Source organism: Pongo pygmaeus, chromosome 7 (assembly GCF_028885625.2).
Source record: "Pongo pygmaeus isolate AG05252 chromosome 7, NHGRI_mPonPyg2-v2.0_pri, whole genome shotgun sequence".
Classification (NCBI taxonomy): domain Eukaryota; kingdom Metazoa; phylum Chordata; class Mammalia; order Primates; family Hominidae; genus Pongo; species Pongo pygmaeus.
In genome coordinates, this window is record NC_072380.2 from 8112104 (window position 1) to 8138652 (window position 26549).

General features: G+C 49.2%; 5 protein-coding genes across 5 annotated transcripts; all 5 read left to right on the forward strand.

Annotated features, from left to right (window-relative positions):
• Window positions 1-471: 471 nt before the first annotated feature.
• LOC134740066 (putative ubiquitin carboxyl-terminal hydrolase 17-like protein 23) lies at window positions 472-2849 on the forward strand. Its single transcript, XM_063669424.1, has 4 exons — window positions 472-1014; window positions 1717-1837; window positions 2555-2674; window positions 2794-2849. Exons 1-4 carry the CDS (start codon window positions 472-474, stop codon window positions 2847-2849), a joined length of 840 nt encoding a protein of 279 aa, XP_063525494.1.
• A 2278-nt stretch (window positions 2850-5127) lies between these two features.
• On the forward strand, window positions 5128-8073 carry LOC129043217 (putative ubiquitin carboxyl-terminal hydrolase 17-like protein 23). Its single transcript, XM_063669425.1, has 5 exons — window positions 5128-5670; window positions 6373-6493; window positions 7211-7330; window positions 7609-7694; window positions 8020-8073. Exons 1-5 carry the CDS (start codon window positions 5128-5130, stop codon window positions 8071-8073), a joined length of 924 nt encoding a protein of 307 aa, XP_063525495.1.
• Window positions 8074-9789: 1716 nt separating this feature from the next.
• LOC129043197 (putative ubiquitin carboxyl-terminal hydrolase 17-like protein 23) lies at window positions 9790-12167 on the forward strand. Its single transcript, XM_063669426.1, has 4 exons — window positions 9790-10332; window positions 11035-11155; window positions 11873-11992; window positions 12112-12167. Exons 1-4 carry the CDS (start codon window positions 9790-9792, stop codon window positions 12165-12167), a joined length of 840 nt encoding a protein of 279 aa, XP_063525496.1.
• Window positions 12168-13536: 1369 nt separating this feature from the next.
• Window positions 13537-16825, forward strand: LOC129043218 (putative ubiquitin carboxyl-terminal hydrolase 17-like protein 23). The gene is made up of 4 exons (XM_063669427.1): window positions 13537-15047; window positions 15693-15813; window positions 16531-16650; window positions 16770-16825. Exons 1-4 carry the CDS (start codon window positions 14448-14450, stop codon window positions 16823-16825), a joined length of 897 nt encoding a protein of 298 aa, XP_063525497.1. The 5' UTR covers window positions 13537-14447.
• Window positions 16826-23789: 6964 nt separating this feature from the next.
• On the forward strand, window positions 23790-25429 carry LOC129043220 (ubiquitin carboxyl-terminal hydrolase 17-like protein 22). Its single transcript, XM_054499952.2, has one exon. It carries the CDS (start codon window positions 23790-23792, stop codon window positions 25377-25379), a length of 1590 nt encoding a protein of 529 aa, XP_054355927.1. The 3' UTR covers window positions 25380-25429.
• The last annotated feature ends 1120 nt before the right edge of the window (window positions 25430-26549 follow it).

Consider the following 26549-nt stretch of genomic DNA (forward strand, 5'->3'; position numbering starts at 1 on the left):
AAACACACACACACACACACACACACACAAACACGGACACACACACACAAGCGCGCACACACACACGGCTTCATAGGTAAAGATTTCTTCCCTGACATTGTTTTACCTAAAATAAGGCAAGTGTGTGGCCACTGTCCCAACCCGGTTACACTCGTATTCTACGTGCCTATCAGCCTGAGGAGTAATTGGATTCAGGTGTTCTGGAAAGCATGATGTGGGCTGTGTCTGTTGAATTCCCAGCAATGCAAGGGGACACACCCTGTGACTCCTTCCTTAATTGAGTGCTGATATTTGATTGGTTTATCGCGCACCTGATGGGTGGGTGGGGTGTTCGCGGTTGGTGGGGGTGAGGTATATAAGGGCTGATGCGGCCAGACAGCTCCTCATTTGAACACCCTCTCGGAAGAGATAGCGTCTTTCTGCAACCCGCGGTCCCAGCAGAAAAACCTTGTGATCCTTGTTCCAGGCGACATGGAGGACGACTCACTCTGCTTGGGAGGGGAGTGGCAGTTGAACCGCTTTTCAAAACTCACATGTTCTGGGCCAGGTGCAGCTTTTGCTGAAATCCAGCGGACTTCTCTCCCTGAGAAGTCACCACTCTCATCTGAGACCCGTGTCGACCTCTGTGATGATTTGGCTCCTGTGGCAAGACAGCTTGCTCCCAGGGAGCAGCTTCCTCTGAGTAGCAGGAGACCTGCTGCGGTGGGGGCTGGGCTCCAGAATATGGGAAATACCTGCTACGTGAATGCTTCCCTGCAGTGCCTGACATACACACCGCCCCTTGCCAACTACATGCTGTCCCGGGAGCACTCTCAAACTTGTCATGGTCACAAGGGCTGCATGCTCTGTACTATGCAAGCTCACATCACACGGGCCCTCCACCGTCCTGGCCATGTCATCCAGCCCTCACGGGCATTGGCTGCTGGCTTCCATAGAGGCAAGCAGGAAGACGCCCATGAATTTCTGATGTTCACTGTGGATGCCATGAAAAAGGCATGCCTTCCCGGGCACAAGCTGGTAGATCATCACTCTAAGGACACCACCCTCATGCACCAAATATTTGGAGGGTACTGGAGATCTCAAATCAAGTGTCTCCACTGCCAGGGCATTTCAGACACCTTTGACCCTTACCTGGACATCGCCCTGGATATCCAGGCAGCTCAGAGTGTGAAGCAAGCTTTGGAACAGTTGGTGAAGCCCGAAGAACTCAATGGAGAGAATGCCTATCATTGTGGTCTTTGTCTCCAGAAGGCGCCGGCCTCCAAGACGTTAACTTTGCACACTTCTGCCAAGGTCCTCATCCTTGTATTGAAGAGATTCTCCCATGTCACAGGCAACAAACTTGCCAAGAGTGTGCAATATCCTGAGTGCCTTGACATGCAGCCATACGTGTCTCAGCAGAACGCAGGACCTCTTGTCTATGTCCTCTATGCTGTGCTGGTCCACGCCGGGTGGAGCTGTCACAACGGACATTACTTCTCTTATGTCAAAGCTCAAGAAGGCCAGTGGTATAAAATGGATGATGCCGAGGTCACTGCCTCTGGCATCACTTCTGTCCTGAGTCAACAGGCCTATGTCCTCTTTTACATCCAGAAGAGTGAATGGGAAAGACACAGTGAGAGTGTGTCAAGAGGCAGGGAAGCAAGAGCCCTTGGCGCTGAAGACACAGACAGGCGAGCAACGCAAGGAGAGCTCAAGAGAGACCCCTGCCTCCAGGTACCCGAGTTGGACGAGCACTTGGTGGAAACGGCCACTCAGGAAAGCACCTTAGACTACTGGAAATTCCTCCAAGAGCAAAACAAAACCAAGCCTGACTTCAACGTCAGAAAAGTCGAAGGTACCCTGCCTCCCAACGTACTTGTGATTCATCAATCGAAATACAAGTGTGGGATGAAAAACCACCATCCTGAACAGCAAAGCTCCCTGCTAAACCTCTCCTCAACGAACCCGACAGATCACGAGTCCATGAACACTGGCACACTCGCTTCTCTGCAAGGGAGGACCAGGAGATCCAAAGGGAAGAACAAACACAGCAAGAGGGCTCTGCTTCTGTGCCAGTGAGCTCAGTGGATGTGCCGACCCACACATAGGGGTGCGCAAACACACACACACACACACCCCCACAAGCACGCACGCAAACACACACACACCCACACAAACACGAACACTGCCAATCCTAAGTAAAGTAATGAGGAGCCCAAGTTTCTGTCTGTACAACACGGACAACGCAGACAACCTCTGGAGGGACTGTCTGTGTGTTTGTGTTCACGGTAGATGACATTCAGTGTGTATTTCTGAATATGACCTGTTGACGTGTAGGTTTGCGTGTGAGGTTATTGCAGGGGACTGGGTTGACTATTTTCTCCCGGGGTGTGTTTCACTCGTCAGTTGTTGGTCGGCATGAGAAGGTGAAATTTTGTTAATGTGGGACATCCGTGGATCCTTCTCGCCACCTTGAGTCGTGGAAACTGGAATGCATTTGGAAGATAGGAACGGTGCTCTTCTTTCTTACCCTGACTCGCCGTTTTTACACTGGTTTTTGAATGGACCTCAGGCGCCCTAGGACTTGTGCACTTGGTGGAACCCACAGAACGCCGGAAACAGACAGACCGACTTGCCTGTTTCACGGTGTCCAATTCCAATGAGTTGAAACGGAAAATTTTCCCACTGGCATGTAAGTCATTTGGAAGTAAGTCGTATTGGTAGTCAAGGAAATCACACACAGGAGTGTGTGTCTTCAACGAAACTAAATTCAGAAAGCCCTGAAATCAATCTCATTTGGTGTGTTTACAGACGGCATCTGGGGAGATTCCGGGTCATTCGTCCAGCTGCGAAAGGTGCATCTCTGAAGCCCAGTCCCTGTCCTGCAATCAGACTTATTTATCCGACGTGGTGTTTCAGTGGAAATGATTGTGGGAAATGACCACTTCCTTTTCTGTATTTGCTGATTAGGTTTCATGGTCCCTGTCTCGTTAGGTGCAGTGATCAGAATTGACCAACCCCTGAGGAAGGTTGTCCAGTGCACAACCCAGGGCTCGGTAGAACCGCAGAATCTTGGGTGCAACCCTGCTCAAGCACCCAAATGTGCACACGAACAGGGTTTCTGTGTGACGTGTGTGAAAACTACAGTGTGATGCGAATGACTCGCAGACAGTTTATCCATTGGGCTCCCCTCAAAATCAGTTATGAGCATGAAAGGACACCGATGCCCAGGTCCCGGCTCCAGGAATAAGACCCTCCAGGGTCTAGTGTGAAGCCACGGCATCTGGATTGCTCAGGCTTCTGGGGATCATTCTCCTGAGAAGGGTGGCTCCTTTCTCCCTGTGGAGCATCTTTCAAAACAGTGCTCCTTTCTTCCCCCAGGACACTCGACATCAGGCGCAGGAAGCCTTCTGATTGAGCACACCTGGCCCATGAAAAGACAAGGGAAAGAAACGGGGCCGAAGGTCACAGTCCTCTCATTCCACCATCCTTCTTTAAATCATCCTAATTTCATGGGCCCTGAGGCTGTTTCTTTACACCTCGAGGCCTTGGCGCCGGGACTCAATTCTGCCCTGTTGCTTACTGTCTGAGACATTTTGGGAAAATCCCTAGAGCCAGGATCTCCATTCCTGGTAAGCCAGAGAGCCTGAAGACACACCCAAATTCTGACCCTCTTAGCTCAGGGAACATGTCCACCTTCGTCAGCATTAAAATTTTTGCACCAGATGTGCTAACTGCAATTCCACCATACAATGCCTAACTGGAAATGGAGGCAACATCTCAGATCCTGAACAATTGATGCGAGAATCCGTGAGACACACGGCTTATTTGGGCCTTTTGCCACTGAAACAAGGGCCAGTATTAACAACGTTATACAATCCTCTGATTCACTCCCTGCTTTTCAATCTCTGCGATGCTTTCTTCTTGAGACAGGGCCTCACTCCCGTCACCCGGGCTTTTCTACGGTGTAATTTTCCTTGTTTGCTTTTGTCAAATTGGGAACTTTTTATTTCATCTCTATCAAATGTTGATCCATTATCACATACGTATGAAAATATTACCACCCATACTGTGAGATATGTTGCTATTATTTTCATCATTTCTTTCATAAACCAAAGGTTTTAGTTGGGATACCTTCTGATATCTCAAGACTTTTGTTTCATGTTTTCTTAAACTGCCGTCGGACGTCTGAAACCGCTGACTGTAGCATGTCATGACTATTTCTCTTTTCTGGTAAACCTCAATTTGGGGAATGTCATCAATTAGTCTCTCGGTGATTGCGTGATTTCACGAAAGTCTTTCATATTCTGCTTTGTGCACTGAGTATCTCTTCAAACTTCAGTGCATGTTTCTACCACTTGATGCTTTATTATATGGGAATCTAACTTTCACAAGAGCATTTCAGGCAAAGACTTGTCTTGTTCCCCACTGGCAGGCAATTTCACTCGGATACACAATCAATAGGCTGAGCATGGAAAGGTTATCGCTGGAAGGTCTGTTTGATTCCACGGATCTCTCCTTTCTTATTGAGGAAAAAAAAATACGCTGTGCTAATTACTGTACTTCATTGACTATTCTCCAGTCAGAAAGCGCACTTCCGACTTCTTGTCCTTCAATCGCTGAAGGGATGATGGTATCTGCCAAAAGCACACACTTGAAAGTACATCCCAGCACAAACACACACACACACACACACACACACAAACACGGACACACACACACAAGCGCGCACACACACACGGCTTCATAGGTAAAGATTTCTTCCCTGACATTGTTTTACCTAAAATAAGGCAAGTGTGTGGCCACTGTCCCAACCCGGTTACACTCGTATTCTACGTGCCTATCAGCCTGAGGAGTAATTGGATTCAGGTGTTCTGGAAAGCATGATGTGGGCTGTGTCTGTTGAATTCCCAGCAATGCAAGGGGACACACCCTGTGACTCCTTCCTTAATTGAGTGCTGATATTTGATTGGTTTATCGCGCACCTGATGGGTGGGTGGGGTGTTCGCGGTTGGTGGGGGTGAGGTATATAAGGGCTGATGCGGCCAGACAGCTCCTCATTTGAACACCCTCTCGGAAGAGATAGCGTCTTTCTGCAACCCGCGGTCCCAGCAGAAAAACCTTGTGATCCTTGTTCCAGGCGACATGGAGGACGACTCACTCTGCTTGGGAGGGGAGTGGCAGTTGAACCGCTTTTCAAAACTCACATGTTCTGGGCCAGGTGCAGCTTTTGCTGAAATCCAGCGGACTTCTCTCCCTGAGAAGTCACCACTCTCATCTGAGACCCGTGTCGACCTCTGTGATGATTTGGCTCCTGTGGCAAGACAGCTTGCTCCCAGGGAGCAGCTTCCTCTGAGTAGCAGGAGACCTGCTGCGGTGGGGGCTGGGCTCCAGAATATGGGAAATACCTGCTACGTGAATGCTTCCCTGCAGTGCCTGACATACACACCGCCCCTTGCCAACTACATGCTGTCCCGGGAGCACTCTCAAACTTGTCATGGTCACAAGGGCTGCATGCTCTGTACTATGCAAGCTCACATCACACGGGCCCTCCACCGTCCTGGCCATGTCATCCAGCCCTCACGGGCATTGGCTGCTGGCTTCCATAGAGGCAAGCAGGAAGACGCCCATGAATTTCTGATGTTCACTGTGGATGCCATGAAAAAGGCATGCCTTCCCGGGCACAAGCTGGTAGATCATCACTCTAAGGACACCACCCTCATGCACCAAATATTTGGAGGGTACTGGAGATCTCAAATCAAGTGTCTCCACTGCCAGGGCATTTCAGACACCTTTGACCCTTACCTGGACATCGCCCTGGATATCCAGGCAGCTCAGAGTGTGAAGCAAGCTTTGGAACAGTTGGTGAAGCCCGAAGAACTCAATGGAGAGAATGCCTATCATTGTGGTCTTTGTCTCCAGAAGGCGCCGGCCTCCAAGACGTTAACTTTGCACACTTCTGCCAAGGTCCTCATCCTTGTATTGAAGAGATTCTCCCATGTCACAGGCAACAAACTTGCCAAGAGTGTGCAATATCCTGAGTGCCTTGACATGCAGCCATACGTGTCTCAGCAGAACGCAGGACCTCTTGTCTATGTCCTCTATGCTGTGCTGGTCCACGCCGGGTGGAGCTGTCACAACGGACATTACTTCTCTTATGTCAAAGCTCAAGAAGGCCAGTGGTATAAAATGGATGATGCCGAGGTCACTGCCTCTGGCATCACTTCTGTCCTGAGTCAACAGGCCTATGTCCTCTTTTACATCCAGAAGAGTGAATGGGAAAGACACAGTGAGAGTGTGTCAAGAGGCAGGGAAGCAAGAGCCCTTGGCGCTGAAGACACAGACAGGCGAGCAACGCAAGGAGAGCTCAAGAGAGACCCCTGCCTCCAGGTACCCGAGTTGGACGAGCACTTGGTGGAAACGGCCACTCAGGAAAGCACCTTAGACTACTGGAAATTCCTCCAAGAGCAAAACAAAACCAAGCCTGACTTCAACGTCAGAAAAGTCGAAGGTACCCTGCCTCCCAACGTACTTGTGATTCATCAATCGAAATACAAGTGTGGGATGAAAAACCACCATCCTGAACAGCAAAGCTCCCTGCTAAACCTCTCCTCAACGAACCCGACAGATCACGAGTCCATGAACACTGGCACACTCGCTTCTCTGCAAGGGAGGACCAGGAGATCCAAAGGGAAGAACAAACACAGCAAGAGGGCTCTGCTTCTGTGCCAGTGAGCTCAGTGGATGTGCCGACCCACACATAGGGGTGCGCAAACACACACACACACACACCCCCACAAGCACGCACGCAAACACACACACACCCACACAAACACGAACACTGCCAATCCTAAGTAAAGTAATGAGGAGCCCAAGTTTCTGTCTGTACAACACGGACAACGCAGACAACCTCTGGAGGGACTGTCTGTGTGTTTGTGTTCACGGTAGATGACATTCAGTGTGTATTTCTGAATATGACCTGTTGACGTGTAGGTTTGCGTGTGAGGTTATTGCAGGGGACTGGGTTGACTATTTTCTCCCGGGGTGTGTTTCACTCGTCAGTTGTTGGTCGGCATGAGAAGGTGAAATTTTGTTAATGTGGGACATCCGTGGATCCTTCTCGCCACCTTGAGTCGTGGAAACTGGAATGCATTTGGAAGATAGGAACGGTGCTCTTCTTTCTTACCCTGACTCGCCGTTTTTACACTGGTTTTTGAATGGACCTCAGGCGCCCTAGGACTTGTGCACTTGGTGGAACCCACAGAACGCCGGAAACAGACAGACCGACTTGCCTGTTTCACGGTGTCCAATTCCAATGAGTTGAAACGGAAAATTTTCCCACTGGCATGTAAGTCATTTGGAAGTAAGTCGTATTGGTAGTCAAGGAAATCACACACAGGAGTGTGTGTCTTCAACGAAACTAAATTCAGAAAGCCCTGAAATCAATCTCATTTGGTGTGTTTACAGACGGCATCTGGGGAGATTCCGGGTCATTCGTCCAGCTGCGAAAGGTGCATCTCTGAAGCCCAGTCCCTGTCCTGCAATCAGACTTATTTATCCGACGTGGTGTTTCAGTGGAAATGATTGTGGGAAATGACCACTTCCTTTTCTGTATTTGCTGATTAGGTTTCATGGTCCCTGTCTCGTTAGGTGCAGTGATCAGAATTGACCAACCCCTGAGGAAGGTTGTCCAGTGCACAACCCAGGGCTCGGTAGAACCGCAGAATCTTGGGTGCAACCCTGCTCAAGCACCCAAATGTGCACACGAACAGGGTTTCTGTGTGACGTGTGTGAAAACTACAGTGTGATGCGAATGACTCGCAGACAGTTTATCCATTGGGCTCCCCTCAAAATCAGTTATGAGCATGAAAGGACACCGATGCCCAGGTCCCGGCTCCAGGAATAAGACCCTCCAGGGTCTAGTGTGAAGCCACGGCATCAGGATTGCTCAGGCTTCTGGGGATCATTCTCCTGAGAATGGTGGCTCCTTTCTCCCTGTGGAGCATCTTTCAAAACAGTGCTCCTTTCTTCCCCCAGGACACTCGACATCACGCGCAGGAAGCCTTCCGATTGAGCACACCTGGCCCATGAAAAGACAAGGGAAAGAAACGGGGCCGAAGGTCACAGTCCTCTCATTCCACCATCCTTCTTTAAATCATCCTAATTTCATGGGCCCTGAGGCCAGGGCTGTTTCTTTACACCTCGAGGCCTTGGCGCCGGGACTCAATTCTGCCCTGTTGCTTACTGTCTGAGACATTTTGGGAAAATCCCTAGAGCCAGGATCTCCATTCCTGGTAAGCCAGAGAGCCTGAAGACACACCCAAATTCTGACCCTCTTAGCTCAGGGAACATGTCCACCTTCGTCAGCATTAAAATTTTTGCACCAGATGTGCTAACTGCAATTCCACCATACAATGCCTAACTGGAAATGGAGGCAACATCTCAGATCCTGAACAATTGATGCGAGAATCCGTGAGACACACGGCTTATTTGGGCCTTTTGCCACTGAAACAAGGGCCAGTATTAACAACGTTATACAATCCTCTGATTCACTCCCTGCTTTTCAATCTCTGCGATGCTTTCTTCTTGAGACAGGGCCTCACTCCCGTCACCCGGGCTTTTCTACGGTGTAATTTTCCTTGTTTGCTTTTGTCAAATTGGGAACTTTTTATTTCATCTCTATCAAATGTTGATCCATTATCACATACGTATGAAAATATTACCACCCATACTGTGAGATATGTTGCTATTATTTTCATCATTTCTTTCATAAACCAAAGGTTTTAGTTGGGATACCTTCTGATATCTCAAGACTTTTGTTTCATGTTTTCTTAAACTGCCGTCGGACGTCTGAAACCGCTGACTGTAGCATGTCATGACTATTTCTCTTTTCTGGTAAACCTCAATTTGGGGAATGTCATCAATTAGTCTCTCGGTGATTGCGTGATTTCACGAAAGTCTTTCATATTCTGCTTTGTGCACTGAGTATCTCTTCAAACTTCAGTGCATGTTTCTACCACTTGATGCTTTATTATATGGGAATCTAACTTTCACAAGAGCATTTCAGGCAAAGACTTGTCTTGTTCCCCACTGGCAGGCAATTTCACTCGGATACACAATCAATAGGCTGAGCATGGAAAGGTTATCGCTGGAAGGTCTGTTTGATTCCACGGATCTCTCCTTTCTTATTGAGGAAAAAAAAATACGCTGTGCTAATTACTGTACTTCATTGACTATTCTCCAGTCAGAAAGCGCACTTCCGACTTCTTGTCCTTCAATCGCTGAAGGGATGATGGTATCTGCCAAAAGCACACACTTGAAAGTACATCCCAGCACAAACACACACACACACACACACACACACAAACACGGACACACACACACAAGCGCGCACACACACACGGCTTCATAGGTAAAGATTTCTTCCCTGACATTGTTTTACCTAAAATAAGGCAAGTGTGTGGCCACTGTCCCAACCCGGTTACACTCGTATTCTACGTGCCTATCAGCCTGAGGAGTAATTGGATTCAGGTGTTCTGGAAAGCATGATGTGGGCTGTGTCTGTTGAATTCCCAGCAATGCAAGGGGACACACCCTGTGACTCCTTCCTTAATTGAGTGCTGATATTTGATTGGTTTATCGCGCACCTGATGGGTGGGTGGGGTGTTCGCGGTTGGTGGGGGTGAGGTATATAAGGGCTGATGCGGCCAGACAGCTCCTCATTTGAACACCCTCTCGGAAGAGATAGCGTCTTTCTGCAACCCGCGGTCCCAGCAGAAAAACCTTGTGATCCTTGTTCCAGGCGACATGGAGGACGACTCACTCTGCTTGGGAGGGGAGTGGCAGTTGAACCGCTTTTCAAAACTCACATGTTCTGGGCCAGGTGCAGCTTTTGCTGAAATCCAGCGGACTTCTCTCCCTGAGAAGTCACCACTCTCATCTGAGACCCGTGTCGACCTCTGTGATGATTTGGCTCCTGTGGCAAGACAGCTTGCTCCCAGGGAGCAGCTTCCTCTGAGTAGCAGGAGACCTGCTGCGGTGGGGGCTGGGCTCCAGAATATGGGAAATACCTGCTACGTGAATGCTTCCCTGCAGTGCCTGACATACACACCGCCCCTTGCCAACTACATGCTGTCCCGGGAGCACTCTCAAACTTGTCATGGTCACAAGGGCTGCATGCTCTGTACTATGCAAGCTCACATCACACGGGCCCTCCACCGTCCTGGCCATGTCATCCAGCCCTCACGGGCATTGGCTGCTGGCTTCCATAGAGGCAAGCAGGAAGACGCCCATGAATTTCTGATGTTCACTGTGGATGCCATGAAAAAGGCATGCCTTCCCGGGCACAAGCTGGTAGATCATCACTCTAAGGACACCACCCTCATGCACCAAATATTTGGAGGGTACTGGAGATCTCAAATCAAGTGTCTCCACTGCCAGGGCATTTCAGACACCTTTGACCCTTACCTGGACATCGCCCTGGATATCCAGGCAGCTCAGAGTGTGAAGCAAGCTTTGGAACAGTTGGTGAAGCCCGAAGAACTCAATGGAGAGAATGCCTATCATTGTGGTCTTTGTCTCCAGAAGGCGCCGGCCTCCAAGACGTTAACTTTGCACACTTCTGCCAAGGTCCTCATCCTTGTATTGAAGAGATTCTCCCATGTCACAGGCAACAAACTTGCCAAGAGTGTGCAATATCCTGAGTGCCTTGACATGCAGCCATACGTGTCTCAGCAGAACGCAGGACCTCTTGTCTATGTCCTCTATGCTGTGCTGGTCCACGCCGGGTGGAGCTGTCACAACGGACATTACTTCTCTTATGTCAAAGCTCAAGAAGGCCAGTGGTATAAAATGGATGATGCCGAGGTCACTGCCTCTGGCATCACTTCTGTCCTGAGTCAACAGGCCTATGTCCTCTTTTACATCCAGAAGAGTGAATGGGAAAGACACAGTGAGAGTGTGTCAAGAGGCAGGGAAGCAAGAGCCCTTGGCGCTGAAGACACAGACAGGCGAGCAACGCAAGGAGAGCTCAAGAGAGACCCATGCCTCCAGGTACCCGAGTTGGACGAGCACTTGGTGGAAACGGCCACTCAGGAAAGCACCTTAGACTACTGGAAATTCCTCCAAGAGCAAAACAAAACCAAGCCTGACTTCAACGTCAGAAAAGTCGAAGGTACCCTGCCTCCCAACGTACTTGTGATTCATCAATCGAAATACAAGTGTGGGATGAAAAACCACCATCCTGAACAGCAAAGCTCCCTGCTAAACCTCTCCTCAACGAACCCGACAGATCACGAGTCCATGAACACTGGCACACTCGCTTCTCTGCAAGGGAGGACCAGGAGATCCAAAGGGAAGAACAAACACAGCAAGAGGGCTCTGCTTCTGTGCCAGTGAGCTCAGTGGATGTGCCGACCCACACATAGGGGTGCGCAAACACACACACACACACACCCCCACAAGCACGCACGCAAACACACACACACCCACACAAACACGAACACTGCCAATCCTAAGTAAAGTAATGAGGAGCCCAAGTTTCTGTCTGTACAACACGGACAACGCAGACAACCTCTGGAGGGACTGTCTGTGTGTTTGTGTTCACGGTAGATGACATTCAGTGTGTATTTCTGAATATGACCTGTTGACGTGTAGGTTTGCGTGTGAGGTTATTGCAGGGGACTGGGTTGACTATTTTCTCCCGGGGTGTGTTTCACTCGTCAGTTGTTGGTCGGCATGAGAAGGTGAAATTTTGTTAATGTGGGACATCCGTGGATCCTTCTCGCCACCTTGAGTCGTGGAAACTGGAATGCATTTGGAAGATAGGAACGGTGCTCTTCTTTCTTACCCTGACTCGCCGTTTTTACACTGGTTTTTGAATGGACCTCAGGCGCCCTAGGACTTGTGCACTTGGTGGAACCCACAGAACGCCGGAAACAGACAGACCGACTTGCCTGTTTCACGGTGTCCAATTCCAATGAGTTGAAACGGAAAATTTTCCCACTGGCATGTAAGTCATTTGGAAGTAAGTCGTATTGGTAGTCAAGGAAATCACACACAGGAGTGTGTGTCTTCAACGAAACTAAATTCAGAAAGCCCTGAAATCAATCTCATTTGGTGTGTTTACAGACGGCATCTGGGGAGATTCCGGGTCATTCGTCCAGCTGCGAAAGGTGCATCTCTGAAGCCCAGTCCCTGTCCTGCAATCAGACTTATTTATCCGACGTGGTGTTTCAGTGGAAATGATTGTGGGAAATGACCACTTCCTTTTCTGTATTTGCTGATTAGGTTTCATGGTCCCTGTCTCGTTAGGTGCAGTGATCAGAATTGACCAACCCCTGAGGAAGGTTGTCCAGTGCACAACCCAGGGCTCGGTAGAACCGCAGAATCTTGGGTGCAACCCTGCTCAAGCACCCAAATGTGCACACGAACAGGGTTTCTGTGTGACGTGTGTGAAAACTACAGTGTGATGCGAATGACTCGCAGACAGTTTATCCATTGGGCTCCCCTCAAAATCAGTTATGAGCATGAAAGGACACCGATGTCCAGGTCCCGGCTCCAGGAATAAGACCCTCCAGGGTCTAGTGTGAAGCCACGGCATCTGGATTGCTCAGGCTTCTGGGGATCATTCTCCTGAGAAGGGTGGCTCCTTTCTCCCTGTGGAGCATCTTTCAAAACAGTGCTCCTTTCTTCCCCCAGGACACTCGACATCAGGCGCAGGAAGCCTTCTGATTGAGCACACCTGGCCCATGAAAAGACAAGGGAAAGAAACGGGGCCGAAGGTCACAGTCCTCTCATTCCACCATCCTTCTTTAAATCATCCTAATTTCATGGGCCCTGAGGCTGTTTCTTTACACCTCGAGGCCTTGGCGCCGGGACTCAATTCTGCCCTGTTGCTTACTGTCTGAGACATTTTGGGAAAATCCCTAGAGCCAGGATCTCCATTCCTGGTAAGCCAGAGAGCCTGAAGACACACCCAAATTCTGACCCTCTTAGCTCAGGGAACATGTCCACCTTCGTCAGCATTAAAATTTTTGCACCAGATGTGCTAACTGCAATTCCACCATACAATGCCTAACTGGAAATGGAGGCAACATCTCAGATCCTGAACAATTGATGCGAGAATCCGTGAGACACACGGCTTATTTGGGCCTTTTGCCACTGAAACAAGGGCCAGTATTAACAACGTTATACAATCCTCTGATTCACTCCCTGCTTTTCAATCTCTGCGATGCTTTCTTCTTGAGACAGGGCCTCACTCCCGTCACCCGGGCTTTTCTACGGTGTAATTTTCCTTGTTTGCTTTTGTCAAATTGGGAACTTTTTATTTCATCTCTATCAAATGTTGATCCATTATCACATACGTATGAAAATATTACCACCCATACTGTGAGATATGTTGCTATTATTTTCATCATTTCTTTCATAAACCAAAGGTTTTAGTTGGGATACCTTCTGATATCTCAAGACTTTTGTTTCATGTTTTCTTAAACTGCCGTCGGACGTCTGAAACCGCTGACTGTAGCATGTCATGACTATTTCTCTTTTCTGGTAAACCTCAATTTGGGGAATGTCATCAATTAGTCTCTCGGTGATTGCGTGATTTCACGAAAGTCTTTCATATTCTGCTTTGTGCACTGAGTATCTCTTCAAACTTCAGTGCATGTTTCTACCACTTGATGCTTTATTATATGGGAATCTAACTTTCACAAGAGCATTTCAGGCAAAGACTTGTCTTGTTCCCCACTGGCAGGCAATTTCACTCGGATACACAATCAATAGGCTGAGCATGGAAAGGTTATCGCTGGAAGGTCTGTTTGATTCCACGGATCTCTCCTTTCTTATTGAGGAAAAAAAAATACGCTGTGCTAATTACTGTACTTCATTGACTATTCTCCAGTCAGAAAGCGCACTTCCGACTTCTTGTCCTTCAATCGCTGAAGGGATGATGGTATCTGCCAAAAGCACACACTTGAAAGTACATCCCAGCACAAACACACACACACACACACACACACACACAAACACGGACACACACACACAAGCGCGCACACACACACGGCTTCATAGGTAAAGATTTCTTCCCTGACATTGTTTTACCTAAAATAAGGCAAGTGTGTGGCCACTGTCCCAACCCGGTTACACTCGTATTCTACGTGCCTATCAGCCTGAGGAGTAATTGGATTCAGGTGTTCTGGAAAGCATGATGTGGGCTGTGTCTGTTGAATTCCCAGCAATGCAAGGGGACACACCCTGTGACTCCTTCCTTAATTGAGTGCTGATATTTGATTGGTTTATCGCGCACCTGATGGGTGGGTGGGGTGTTCGCGGTTGGTGGGGGTGAGGTATATAAGGGCTGATGCGGCCAGACAGCTCCTCATTTGAACACCCTCTCGGAAGAGATAGCGTCTTTCTGCAACCCGCGGTCCCAGCAGAAAAACCTTGTGATCCTTGTTCCAGGCGACATGGAGGACGACTCACTCTGCTTGGGAGGGGAGTGGCAGTTGAACCGCTTTTCAAAACTCACATGTTCTGGGCCAGGTGCAGCTTTTGCTGAAATCCAGCGGACTTCTCTCCCTGAGAAGTCACCACTCTCATCTGAGACCCGTGTCGACCTCTGTGATGATTTGGCTCCTGTGGCAAGACAGCTTGCTCCCAGGGAGCAGCTTCCTCTGAGTAGCAGGAGACCTGCTGCGGTGGGGGCTGGGCTCCAGAATATGGGAAATACCTGCTACGTGAATGCTTCCCTGCAGTGCCTGACATACACACCGCCCCTTGCCAACTACATGCTGTCCCGGGAGCACTCTCAAACTTGTCATGGTCACAAGGGCTGCATGCTCTGTACTATGCAAGCTCACATCACACGGGCCCTCCACCGTCCTGGCCATGTCATCCAGCCCTCACGGGCATTGGCTGCTGGCTTCCATAGAGGCAAGCAGGAAGACGCCCATGAATTTCTGATGTTCACTGTGGATGCCATGAAAAAGGCATGCCTTCCCGGGCACAAGCTGGTAGATCATCACTCTAAGGACACCACCCTCATGCACCAAATATTTGGAGGGTACTGGAGATCTCAAATCAAGTGTCTCCACTGCCAGGGCATTTCAGACACCTTTGACCCTTACCTGGACATCGCCCTGGATATCCAGGCAGCTCAGAGTGTGAAGCAAGCTTTGGAACAGTTGGTGAAGCCCGAAGAACTCAATGGAGAGAATGCCTATCATTGTGGTCTTTGTCTCCAGAAGGCGCCGGCCTCCAAGACGTTAACTTTGCACACTTCTGCCAAGGTCCTCATCCTTGTATTGAAGAGATTCTCCCATGTCACAGGCAACAAACTTGCCAAGAGTGTGCAATATCCTGAGTGCCTTGACATGCAGCCATACGTGTCTCAGCAGAACGCAGGACCTCTTGTCTATGTCCTCTATGCTGTGCTGGTCCACGCCGGGTGGAGCTGTCACAACGGACATTACTTCTCTTATGTCAAAGCTCAAGAAGGCCAGTGGTATAAAATGGATGATGCCGAGGTCACTGCCTCTGGCATCACTTCTGTCCTGAGTCAACAGGCCTATGTCCTCTTTTACATCCAGAAGAGTGAATGGGAAAGACACAGTGAGAGTGTGTCAAGAGGCAGGGAAGCAAGAGCCCTTGGCGCTGAAGACACAGACAGGCGAGCAACGCAAGGAGAGCTCAAGAGAGACCCCTGCCTCCAGGTACCCGAGTTGGACGAGCACTTGGTGGAAACGGCCACTCAGGAAAGCACCTTAGACTACTGGAAATTCCTCCAAGAGCAAAACAAAACCAAGCCTGACTTCAACGTCAGAAAAGTCGAAGGTACCCTGCCTCCCAACGTACTTGTGATTCATCAATCGAAATACAAGTGTGGGATGAAAAACCACCATCCTGAACAGCAAAGCTCCCTGCTAAACCTCTCCTCAACGAACCCGACAGATCACGAGTCCATGAACACTGGCACACTCGCTTCTCTGCAAGGGAGGACCAGGAGATCCAAAGGGAAGAACAAACACAGCAAGAGGGCTCTGCTTCTGTGCCAGTGAGCTCAGTGGATGTGCCGACCCACACATAGGGGTGCGCAAACACACACACACACACACCCCCACAAGCACGCACGCAAACACACACACACCCACACAAACACGAACACTGCCAATCCTAAGTAAAGTAATGAGGAGCCCAAGTTTCTGTCTGTACAACACGGACAACGCAGACAACCTCTGGAGGGACTGTCTGTGTGTTTGTGTTCACGGTAGATGACATTCAGTGTGTATTTCTGAATATGACCTGTTGACGTGTAGGTTTGCGTGTGAGGTTATTGCAGGGGACTGGGTTGACTATTTTCTCCCGGGGTGTGTTTCACTCGTCAGTTGTTGGTCGGCATGAGAAGGTGAAATTTTGTTAATGTGGGACATCCGTGGATCCTTCTCGCCACCTTGAGTCGTGGAAACTGGAATGCATTTGGAAGATAGGAACGGTGCTCTTCTTTCTTACCCTGACTCGCCGTTTTTACACTGGTTTTTGAATGGACCTCAGGCGCCCTAGGACTTGTGCACTTGGTGGAACCCACAGAACGCCGGAAACAGACAGACCGACTTGCCTGTTTCACGGTGTCCAATTCCAATGAGTTGAAACGGAAAATTTTCCCACTGGCATGTAAGTCATTTGGAAGTAAGTCGTATTGGTAGTCAAGGAAATCACACACAGGAGTGTGTGTCTTCAACGAAACTAAATTCAGAAAGCCCTGAAATCAATCTCATTTGGTGTGTTTACAGACGGCATCTGGGGAGATTCCGGGTCATTCGTCCAGCTGCGAAAGGTGCATCTCTGAAGCCCAGTCCCTGTCCTGCAATCAGACTTATTTATCCGACGTGGTGTTTCAGTGGAAATGATTGTGGGAAATGACCACTTCCTTTTCTGTATTTGCTGATTAGGTTTCATGGTCCCTGTCTCGTTAGGTGCAGTGATCAGAATTGACCAACCCCTGAGGAAGGTTGTCCAGTGCACAACCCAGGGCTCGGTAGAACCGCAGAATCTTGGGTGCAACCCTGCTCAAGCACCCAAATGTGCACACGAACAGGGTTTCTGTGTGACGTGTGTGAAAACTACAGTGTGATGCGAATGACTCGCAGACAGTTTATCCATTGGGCTCCCCTCAAAATCAGTTATGAGCATGAAAGGACACCGATGCCCAGGTCCCGGCTCCAGGAATAAGACCCTCCAGGGTCTAGTGTGAAGCCACGGCATCTGGATTGCTCAGGCTTCTGGGGATCATTCTCCTGAGAAGGGTGGCTCCTTTCTCCCTGTGGAGCATCTTTCAAAACAGTGCTCCTTTCTTCCCCCAGGACACTCGACATCAGGCGCAGGAAGCCTTCTGATTGAGCACACCTGGCCCATGAAAAGACAAGGGAAAGAAACGGGGCCGAAGGTCACAGTCCTCTCATTCCACCATCCTTCTTTAAATCATCCTAATTTCATGGGCCCTGAGGCCAGGGCTGTTTCTTTACACCTCGAGGCCTTGGCGCCGGGACTCAATTCTGCCCTGTTGCTTACTGTCTGAGACATTTTGGGAAAATCCCTAGAGCCAGGATCTCCATTCCTGGTAAGCCAGAGAGCCTGAAGACACACCCAAATTCTGACCCTCTTAGCTCAGGGAACATGTCCACCTTCGTCAGCATTAAAATTTTTGCACCAGATGTGCTAACTGCAATTCCACCATACAATGCCTAACTGGAAATGGAGGCAACATTTCAGATCCTGAACAATTGATGCGAGAATCCGTGAGACACACGGCTTATTTGGGCCTTTTGCCACTGAAACAAGGGCCAGTATTAACAACGTTATACAATCCTCTGATTCACTCCCTGCTTTTCAATCTCTGCGATGCTTTCTTCTTGAAACAGGGCCTCACTCCCGTCACCCGGGCTTTTCTACGGTGTAATTTTCCTTGTTTGCTTTTGTCAAATTGGGAACTTTTTATTTCATCTCTATCAAATGTTGATCCATTATCACATACGTATGAAAATATTACCACCCATACTGTGAGATATGTTGCTTTTATTTTCATCATTTCTTTCATAAACCAAAGGTTTTAGTTGGGATACCTTCTGATATCTCAAGACTTTTGTTTCATGTTTTCTTAAACTGCCGTCGGACGTCTGAAACCGCTGACTGTAGCATGTCATGACTATTTCTCTTTTCTGGTAAACCTCAATTTGGGGAATGTCATCAATTAGTCTCTCGGTGATTGCGTGATTTCACGAAAGTCTTTCATATTCTGCTTTGTGCACTGAGTATCTCTTCAAACTTCAGTGCATGTTTCTACCACTTGATGCTTTATTATATGGGAATCTAACTTTCACAAGAGCATTTCAGGCAAAGACTTGTCTTGTTCCCCACTGGCAGGCAATTTCACTCGGATACACAATCAATAGGCTGAGCATGGAAAGGTTATCGCTGGAAGGTCTGTTTGATTCCACGGATCTCTCCTTTCTTATTGAGGAAAAAAAAATACGCTGTGCTAATTACTGTACTTCATTGACTATTCTCCAGTCAGAAAGCGCACTTCCGACTTCTTGTCCTTCAATCGCTGAAGGGATGATGGTATCTGCCAAAAGCACACACTTGAAAGTACATCCCAGCGCAAACACACACACACACACACACACACACACACACACACACACACAAACACGGACACACACACACAAGCGCGCACACACACACGGCTTCATAGGTAAAGATTTCTTCCCTGACATTGTTTTACCTAAAATAAGGCAAGTGTGTGGCCACTGTCCCAACCCGGTTACACTCGTATTCTACGTGCCTATCAGCCTGAGGAGTAATTGGATTCAGGTGTTCTGGAAAGCATGATGTGGGCTGTGTCTGTTGAATTCCCAGCAATGCAAGGGGACACACCCTGTGACTCCTTCCTTAATTGAGTGCTGATATTTGATTGGTTTATCGCGCACCTGATGGGTGGGTGGGGTGTTCGCGGTTGGTGGGGGTGAGGTATATAAGGGCTGATGCGGCCAGACAGCTCCTCATTTGAACACCCTCTCGGAAGAGATAGCGTCTTTCTGCAACCCGCGGTCCCAGCAGAAAAACCTTGTGATCCTTGTTCCAGGCGACATGGAGGACGACTCACTCTGCTTGGGAGGGGAGTGGCAGTTGAACCGCTTTTCAAAACTCACATGTTCTGGGCCAGGTGCAGCTTTTGCTGAAATCCAGCGGACTTCTCTCCCTGAGAAGTCACCACTCTCATCTGAGACCCGTGTCGACCTCTGTGATGATTTGGCTCCTGTGGCAAGACAGCTTGCTCCCAGGGAGCAGCTTCCTCTGAGTAGCAGGAGACCCGCTGCGGTGGGGGCTGGGCTCCAGAATATGGGAAATACCTGCTACGTGAATGCTTCCCTGCAGTGCCTGACATACACACCGCCCCTTGCCAACTACATGCTGTCCCGGGAGCACTCTCAAACTTGTCATGGTCACAAGGGCTGCATGCTCTGTACTATGCAAGCTCACATCACACGGGCCCTCCACCGTCCTGGCCATGTCATCCAGCCCTCACGGGCATTGGCTGCTGGCTTCCATAGAGGCAAGCAGGAAGACGCCCATGAATTTCTGATGTTCACTGTGGATGCCATGAAAAAGGCATGCCTTCCCGGGCACAAGCTGGTAGATCATCACTCTAAGGACACCACCCTCATGCACCAAATATTTGGAGGGTACTGGAGATCTCAAATCAAGTGTCTCCACTGCCAGGGCATTTCAGACACCTTTGACCCTTACCTGGACATGGCCCTGGATATCCAGGCAGCTCAGAGTGTGAAGCAAGCTTTGGAACCGTTGGTGAAGCCCGAAGAACTCAATGGAGAGAATGCCTATCATTGTGGTCTTTGTCTCCAGAAGGCGCCGGCCTCCAAGACGTTAACTTTGCACACTTCTGCCAAGGTCCTCATCCTTGTATTGAAGAGATTCTCCCATGTCACAGGCAACAAACTGGCCAAGAGTGTGCAATATCCTGAGTGCCTTGACATGCAGCCATACGTGTCTCAGCAGAACGCAGGACCTCTTGTCTATGTCCTCTATGCTGTGCTGGTCCACGCCGGGTGGAGCTGTCACAACGGACATTACTTCTCTTATGTCAAAGCTCAAGAAGGCCAGTGGTATAAAATGGATGATGCCGAGGTCACTGCCTCTGGCATCACTTCTGTCCTGAGTCAACAGGCCTATGTCCTCTTTTACATCCAGAAGAGTGAATGGGAAAGACACAGTGAGAGTGTGTCAAGAGGCAGGGAAGCAAGAGCCCTTGGCGCTGAAGACACAGACAGGCGAGCAACGCAAGGAGAGCTCAAGAGAGACCCCTGCCTCCAGGTACCCGAGTTGGACGAGCACTTGGTGGAAACGGCCACTCAGGAAAGCACCTTAGACCACTGGAAATTCCTCCAAGAGCAAAACAAAACCAAGCCTGACTTCAACGTCAGAAAAGTCGAAGGTACCCTGCCTCCCAACGTACTTGTGATTCATCAATCGAAATACAAGTGTGGGATGAAAAACCACCATCCTGAACAGCAAAGCTCCCTGCTAAACCTCTCCTCAACGAACCCGACAGATCACGAGTCCATGAACACTGGCACACTCGCTTCTCTGCAAGGGAGGACCAGGAGATCCAAAGGGAAGAACAAACACAGCAAGAGGGCTCTGCTTCTGTGCCAGTGAGCTCAGTGGATGTGCCGACCCACACATAGGGGTGCGCAAACACACACACACACACACCCCCACAAGCACGCACGCAAACACACACACACCCACACAAACACGAACACTGCCAATCCTAAGTAAAGTAATGAGGAGCCCAAGTTTCTGTCTGTACAACACGGACAACGCAGACAACCTCTGGAGGGACTGTCTGTGTGTTTGTGTTCACGGTAGATGACATTCAGTGTGTATTTCTGAATATGACCTGTTGACGTGTAGGTTTGCGTGTGAGGTTATTGCAGGGGACTGGGTTGACTATTTTCTCCCGGGGTGTGTTTCACTCGTCAGTTGTTGGTCGGCATGAGAAGGTGAAATTTTGTTAATGTGGGACATCCGTGGATCCTTCTCGCCACCTTGAGTCGTGGAAACTGGAATGCATTTGGAAGATAGGAACGGTGCTCTTCTTTCTTACCCTGACTCGCCGTTTTTACACTGGTTTTTGAATGGACCTCAGGCGCCCTAGGACTTGTGCACTTGGTGGAACCCACAGAACGCCGGAAACAGACAGACCGACTTGCCTGTTTCACGGTGTCCAATTCCAATGAGTTGAAACGGAAAATTTTCCCACTGGCATGTAAGTCATTTGGAAGTAAGTCGTATTGGTAGTCAAGGAAATCACACACAGGAGTGTGTGTCTTCAACGAAACTAAATTCAGAAAGCCCTGAAATCAATCTCATTTGGTGTGTTTACAGACGGCATCTGGGGAGATTCCGGGTCATTCGTCCAGCTGCGAAAGGTGCATCTCTGAAGCCCAGTCCCTGTCCTGCAATCAGACTTATTTATCCGACGTGGTGTTTCAGTGGAAATGATTGTGGGAAATGACCACTTCCTTTTCTGTATTTGCTGATTAGGTTTCATGGTCCCTGTCTCGTTAGGTGCAGTGATCAGAATTGACCAACCCCTGAGGAAGGTTGTCCAGTGCACAACCCAGGGCTCGGTAGAACCGCAGAATCTTGGGTGCAACCCTGCTCAAGCACCCAAATGTGCACACGAACAGGGTTTCTGTGTGACGTGTGTGAAAACTACAGTGTGATGCGAATGACTCGCAGACAGTTTATCCATTGGGCTCCCCTCAAAATCAGTTATGAGCATGAAAGGACACCGATGCCCAGGTCCCGGCTCCAGGAATAAGACCCTCCAGGGTCTAGTGTGAAGCCACGGCATCTGGATTGCTCAGGCTTCTGGGGATCATTCTCCTGAGAAGGGTGGCTCCTTTCTCCCTGTGGAGCATCTTTCAAAACAGTGCTCCTTTCTTCCCCCAGGACACTCGACATCACGCGCAGGAAGCCTTCTGATTGAGCACACCTGGCCCATGAAAAGACAAGGGAAAGAAACGGGGCCGAAGGTCACAGTCCTCTCATTCCACCATCCTTCTTTAAATCATCCTAATTTCATGGGCCCTGAGGCCAGGGCTGTTTCTTTACACCTCGAGGCCTTGGCGCCGGGACTCAATTCTGCCCTGTTGCTTACTGTCTGAGACATTTTGGGAAAATCCCTAGAGCCAGGATCTCCATTCCTGGTAAGCCAGAGAGCCTGAAGACACACCCAAATTCTGACCCTCTTAGCTCAGGGAACATGTCCACCTTCGTCAGCATTAAAATTTTTGCACCAGATGTGCTAACTGCAATTCCACCATACAATGCCTAACTGGAAATGGAGGCAACATCTCAGATCCTGAACAATTGATGCGAGAATCCGTGAGACACACGGCTTATTTGGGCCTTTTGCCACTGAAACAAGGGCCAGTATTAACAACGTTATACAATCCTCTGATTCACTCCCTGCTTTTCAATCTCTGCGATGCTTTCTTCTTGAGACAGGGCCTCACTCCCGTCACCCGGGCTTTTCTACGGTATAATTTTCCTTGTTTGCTTTTGTCAAATTGAGAACTTTTTATTTCATCTCTATCAAATGTTGATCCATTATCACATACGTATGAAAATATTACCACCCATACTGTGAGATATGTTGCTTTTATTTTCATCATTTCTTTCATAAACCAAAGGTTTTAGTTGGGATACCTTCTGATATCTCAAGACTTTTGTTTCATGTTTTCTTAAACTGCCGTCGGACGTCTGAAACCGCTGACTGTAGCATGTCATGACTATTTCTCTTTTCTGGTAAACCTCAATTTGGGGAATGTCATCAATTAGTCTCTCGGTGATTGCGTGATTTCACGAAAGTCTTTCACATTCTGCTTTGTGCACTGAGTATCTCTTCAAACTTCAGTGCATGTTTCTACCACTTGATGCTTTATTATATGGGAATCTAACTTTCACAAGAGCATTTCAGGCAAAGACTTGTCTTGTTCCCCACTGGCAGGCAATTTCACTCGGATACACAATCAATAGGCTGAGCATGGAACGGTTATCGCTGGAAGGTCTGTTTGATTCCACGGATCTCTCCTTTCTTATTGAGGAAAAAAAAATACGCTGTGCTAATTACTGTACTTCATTGACTATTCTCCAGTCAGAAAGCGCACTTCCGACTTCTTGTCCTTCAATCGCTGAAGGGATGATGGTATCTGCCAAAAGCACACACTTGAAAGTACATTCCAGCACAAACACACACACACACACACACACACACACAAACACGGACACACACACACAAGCGCGCACACACACACGGCTTCATAGGTAAAGATTTCTTCCCTGACATTGTTTTACCTAAAATAAGGCAAGTGTGTGGCCACTGTCCCAACCCGGTTACACTCGTATTCTACGTGCCTATCAGCCTGAGGAGTAATTGGATTCAGGTGTTCTGGAAAGCATGATGTGGGCTGTGTCTGTTGAATTCCCAGCAACGCAAGGGGACACACCCTGTGACTCCTTCCTTAATTGAGTGCTGATATTTGATTGGTTTATCGCGCACCTGATGGGTGGGTGGGGTGTTCGCGGTTGGTGGGGGTGAGGTATATAAGGGCTGATGCGGCCAGACAGCTCCTCATTTGAACACCCTCTCGGAAGAGATAGCGTCTTTCTGCAACCCGCGGTCCCAGCAGAAAAACCTTGTGATCCTTGTTCCAGGCGACATGGAGGACGACTCACTCTGCTTGGGAGGGGAGTGGCAGTTGAACCGCTTTTCAAAACTCACATGTTCTGGGCCAGGTGCAGCTTTTGCTGAAATCCAGCGGACTTCTCTCCCTGAGAAGTCACCACTCTCATCTGAGACCCGTGTCGACCTCTGTGATGATTTGGCTCCTGTGGCAAGACAGCTTGCTCCCAGGGAGCAGCTTCCTCTGAGTAGCAGGAGACCTGCTGCGGTGGGGGCTGGGCTCCAGAATATGGGAAATACCTGCTACGTGAATGCTTCCCTGCAGTGCCTGACATACACACCGCCCCTTGCCAACTACATGCTGTCCCGGGAGCACTCTCAAACTTGTCATGGTCACAAGGGCTGCATGCTCTGTACTATGCAAGCTCACATCACACGGGCCCTCCACCGTCCTGGCCATGTCATCCAGCCCTCACGGGCATTGGCTGCTGGCTTCCATAGAGGCAAGCAGGAAGACGCCCATGAATTTCTGATGTTCACTGTGGATGCCATGAAAAAGGCATGCCTTCCCGGGCACAAGCTGGTAGATCATCACTCTAAGGACACCACCCTCATGCACCAAATATTTGGAGGGTACTGGAGATCTCAAATCAAGTGTCTCCACTGCCAGGGCATTTCAGACACCTTTGACCCTTACCTGGACATCGCCCTGGATATCCAGGCAGCTCAGAGTGTGAAGCAAGCTTTGGAACAGTTGGTGAAGCCCGAAGAACTCAATGGAGAGAATGCCTATCATTGTGGTCTTTGTCTCCAGAAGGCGCCGGCCTCCAAGACGTTAACTTTGCACACTTCTGCCAAGGTCCTCATCCTTGTATTGAAGAGATTCTCCCATGTCACAGGCAACAAACTTGCCAAGAGTGTGCAATATCCTGAGTGCCTTGACATGCAGCCATACGTGTCTCAGCAGAACGCAGGACCTCTTGTCTATGTCCTCTATGCTGTGCTGGTCCACGCCGGGTGGAGCTGTCACAACGGACATTACTTCTCTTATGTCAAAGCTCAAGAAGGCCAGTGGTATAAAATGGATGATGCCGAGGTCACTGCCTCTGGCATCACTTCTGTCCTGAGTCAACAGGCCTATGTCCTCTTTTACATCCAGAAGAGTGAATGGGAAAGACACAGTGAGAGTGTGTCAAGAGGCAGGGAAGCAAGAGCCCTTGGCGCTGAAGACACAGACAGGCGAGCAACGCAAGGAGAGCTCAAGAGAGACCCCTGCCTCCAGGTACCCGAGTTGGACGAGCACTTGGTGGAAACGGCCACTCAGGAAAGCACCTTAGACCACTGGAAATTCCTCCAAGAGCAAAACAAAACCAAGCCTGACTTCAACGTCAGAAAAGTCGAAGGTACCCTGCCTCCCAACGTACTTGTGATTCATCAATCGAAATACAAGTGTGGGATGAAAAACCACCATCCTGAACAGCAAAGCTCCCTGCTAAACCTCTCCTCAACGAACCCGACAGATCACGAGTCCATGAACACTGGCACACTCGCTTCTCTGCAAGGGAGGACCAGGAGATCCAAAGGGAAGAACAAACACAGCAAGAGGGCTCTGCTTCTGTGCCAGTGAGCTCAGTGGATGTGCCGACCCACACATAGGGGTGCGCAAACACACACACACACACACCCCCACAAGCACGCACGCAAACACACACACACCCACACAAACACGAACACTGCCAATCCTAAGTAAAGTAATGAGGAGCCCAAGTTTCTGTCTGTACAACACGGACAACGCAGACAACCTCTGGAGGGACTGTCTGTGTGTTTGTGTTCACGGTAGATGACATTCAGTGTGTATTTCTGAATATGACCTGTTGACGTGTAGGTTTGCGTGTGAGGTTATTGCAGGGGACTGGGTTGACTATTTTCTCCCGGGGTGTGTTTCACTCGTCAGTTGTTGGTCGGCATGAGAAGGTGAAATTTTGTTAATGTGGGACATCCGTGGATCCTTCTCGCCACCTTGAGTCGTGGAAACTGGAATGCATTTGGAAGATAGGAACGGTGCTCTTCTTTCTTACCCTGACTCGCCGTTTTTACACTGGTTTTTGAATGGACCTCAGGCGCCCTACGACTTGTGCACTTGGTGGAACCCACAGAACGCCGGAAACAGACAGACCGACTTGCCTGTTTCACGGTGTCCAATTCCAATGAGTTGAAACGGAAAATTTTCCCACTGGCATGTAAGTCATTTGGAAGTAAGTCGTATTGGTAGTCAAGGAAATCACACACAGGAGTGTGTGTCTTCAACGAAACTAAATTCAGAAAGCCCTGAAATCAATCTCATTTGGTGTGTTTACAGACGGCATCTGGGGAGATTCCGGGTCATTCGTCCAGCTGCGAAAGGTGCATCTCTGAAGCCCAGTCCCTGTCCTGCAATCAGACTTATTTATCCGACGTGGTGTTTCAGTGGAAATGATTGTGGGAAATGACCACTTCCTTTTCTGTATTTGCTGATTAGGTTTCATGGTCCCTGTCTCGTTAGGTGCAGTGATCAGAATTGACCAACCCCTGAGGAAGGTTGTCCAGTGCACAACCCAGGGCTCGGTAGAACCGCAGAATCTTGGGTGCAACCCTGCTCAAGCACCCAAATGTGCACACGAACAGGGTTTCTGTGTGACGTGTGTGAAAACTACAGTGTGATGCGAATGACTCGCAGACAGTTTATCCATTGGGCTCCCCTCAAAATCAGTTATGAGCATGAAAGGACACCGATGCCCAGGTCCCGGCTCCAGGAATA

What these genes read in the sequence shown, in the direction of transcription:
- LOC134740066 (XM_063669424.1), top strand. Translation starts at nt 472, where the DNA reads ATGGAGGACGACTCACTCTGCTTGGGAGGGGAGTGGCAGTTGAACCGC. An exon ending in CATGCCTTCCCGGGCACAAG is followed by an intron (nt 1,015 to 1,716) that starts CTGGTAGATCAT and finishes CCCTGCCTCCAG; the next exon opens with GTACCCGAGTTGGACGAGCA. An exon ending in CAACGTCAGAAAAGTCGAAG is followed by an intron (nt 1,838 to 2,554) that starts GTACCCTGCCTC and finishes AATGGACCTCAG; the next exon opens with GCGCCCTAGGACTTGTGCAC.
- LOC129043220 (XM_054499952.2), top strand. Translation starts at nt 23,790, where the DNA reads ATGGAGGACGACTCACTCTGCTTGGGAGGGGAGTGGCAGTTGAACCGC.
- LOC129043197 (XM_063669426.1), top strand. Translation starts at nt 9,790, where the DNA reads ATGGAGGACGACTCACTCTGCTTGGGAGGGGAGTGGCAGTTGAACCGC. An exon ending in CATGCCTTCCCGGGCACAAG is followed by an intron (nt 10,333 to 11,034) that starts CTGGTAGATCAT and finishes CCATGCCTCCAG; the next exon opens with GTACCCGAGTTGGACGAGCA. An exon ending in GAAAATTTTCCCACTGGCAT is followed by an intron (nt 11,993 to 12,111) that starts GTAAGTCATTTG and finishes GTGTGTTTACAG; the next exon opens with ACGGCATCTGGGGAGATTCC.
- LOC129043217 (XM_063669425.1), top strand. Translation starts at nt 5,128, where the DNA reads ATGGAGGACGACTCACTCTGCTTGGGAGGGGAGTGGCAGTTGAACCGC. An exon ending in CATGCCTTCCCGGGCACAAG is followed by an intron (nt 5,671 to 6,372) that starts CTGGTAGATCAT and finishes CCCTGCCTCCAG; the next exon opens with GTACCCGAGTTGGACGAGCA. An exon ending in CAACGTCAGAAAAGTCGAAG is followed by an intron (nt 6,494 to 7,210) that starts GTACCCTGCCTC and finishes AATGGACCTCAG; the next exon opens with GCGCCCTAGGACTTGTGCAC.
- LOC129043218 (XM_063669427.1), top strand. Translation starts at nt 14,448, where the DNA reads ATGGAGGACGACTCACTCTGCTTGGGAGGGGAGTGGCAGTTGAACCGC. An exon ending in CAACGTCAGAAAAGTCGAAG is followed by an intron (nt 15,814 to 16,530) that starts GTACCCTGCCTC and finishes AATGGACCTCAG; the next exon opens with GCGCCCTAGGACTTGTGCAC. An exon ending in GAAAATTTTCCCACTGGCAT is followed by an intron (nt 16,651 to 16,769) that starts GTAAGTCATTTG and finishes GTGTGTTTACAG; the next exon opens with ACGGCATCTGGGGAGATTCC.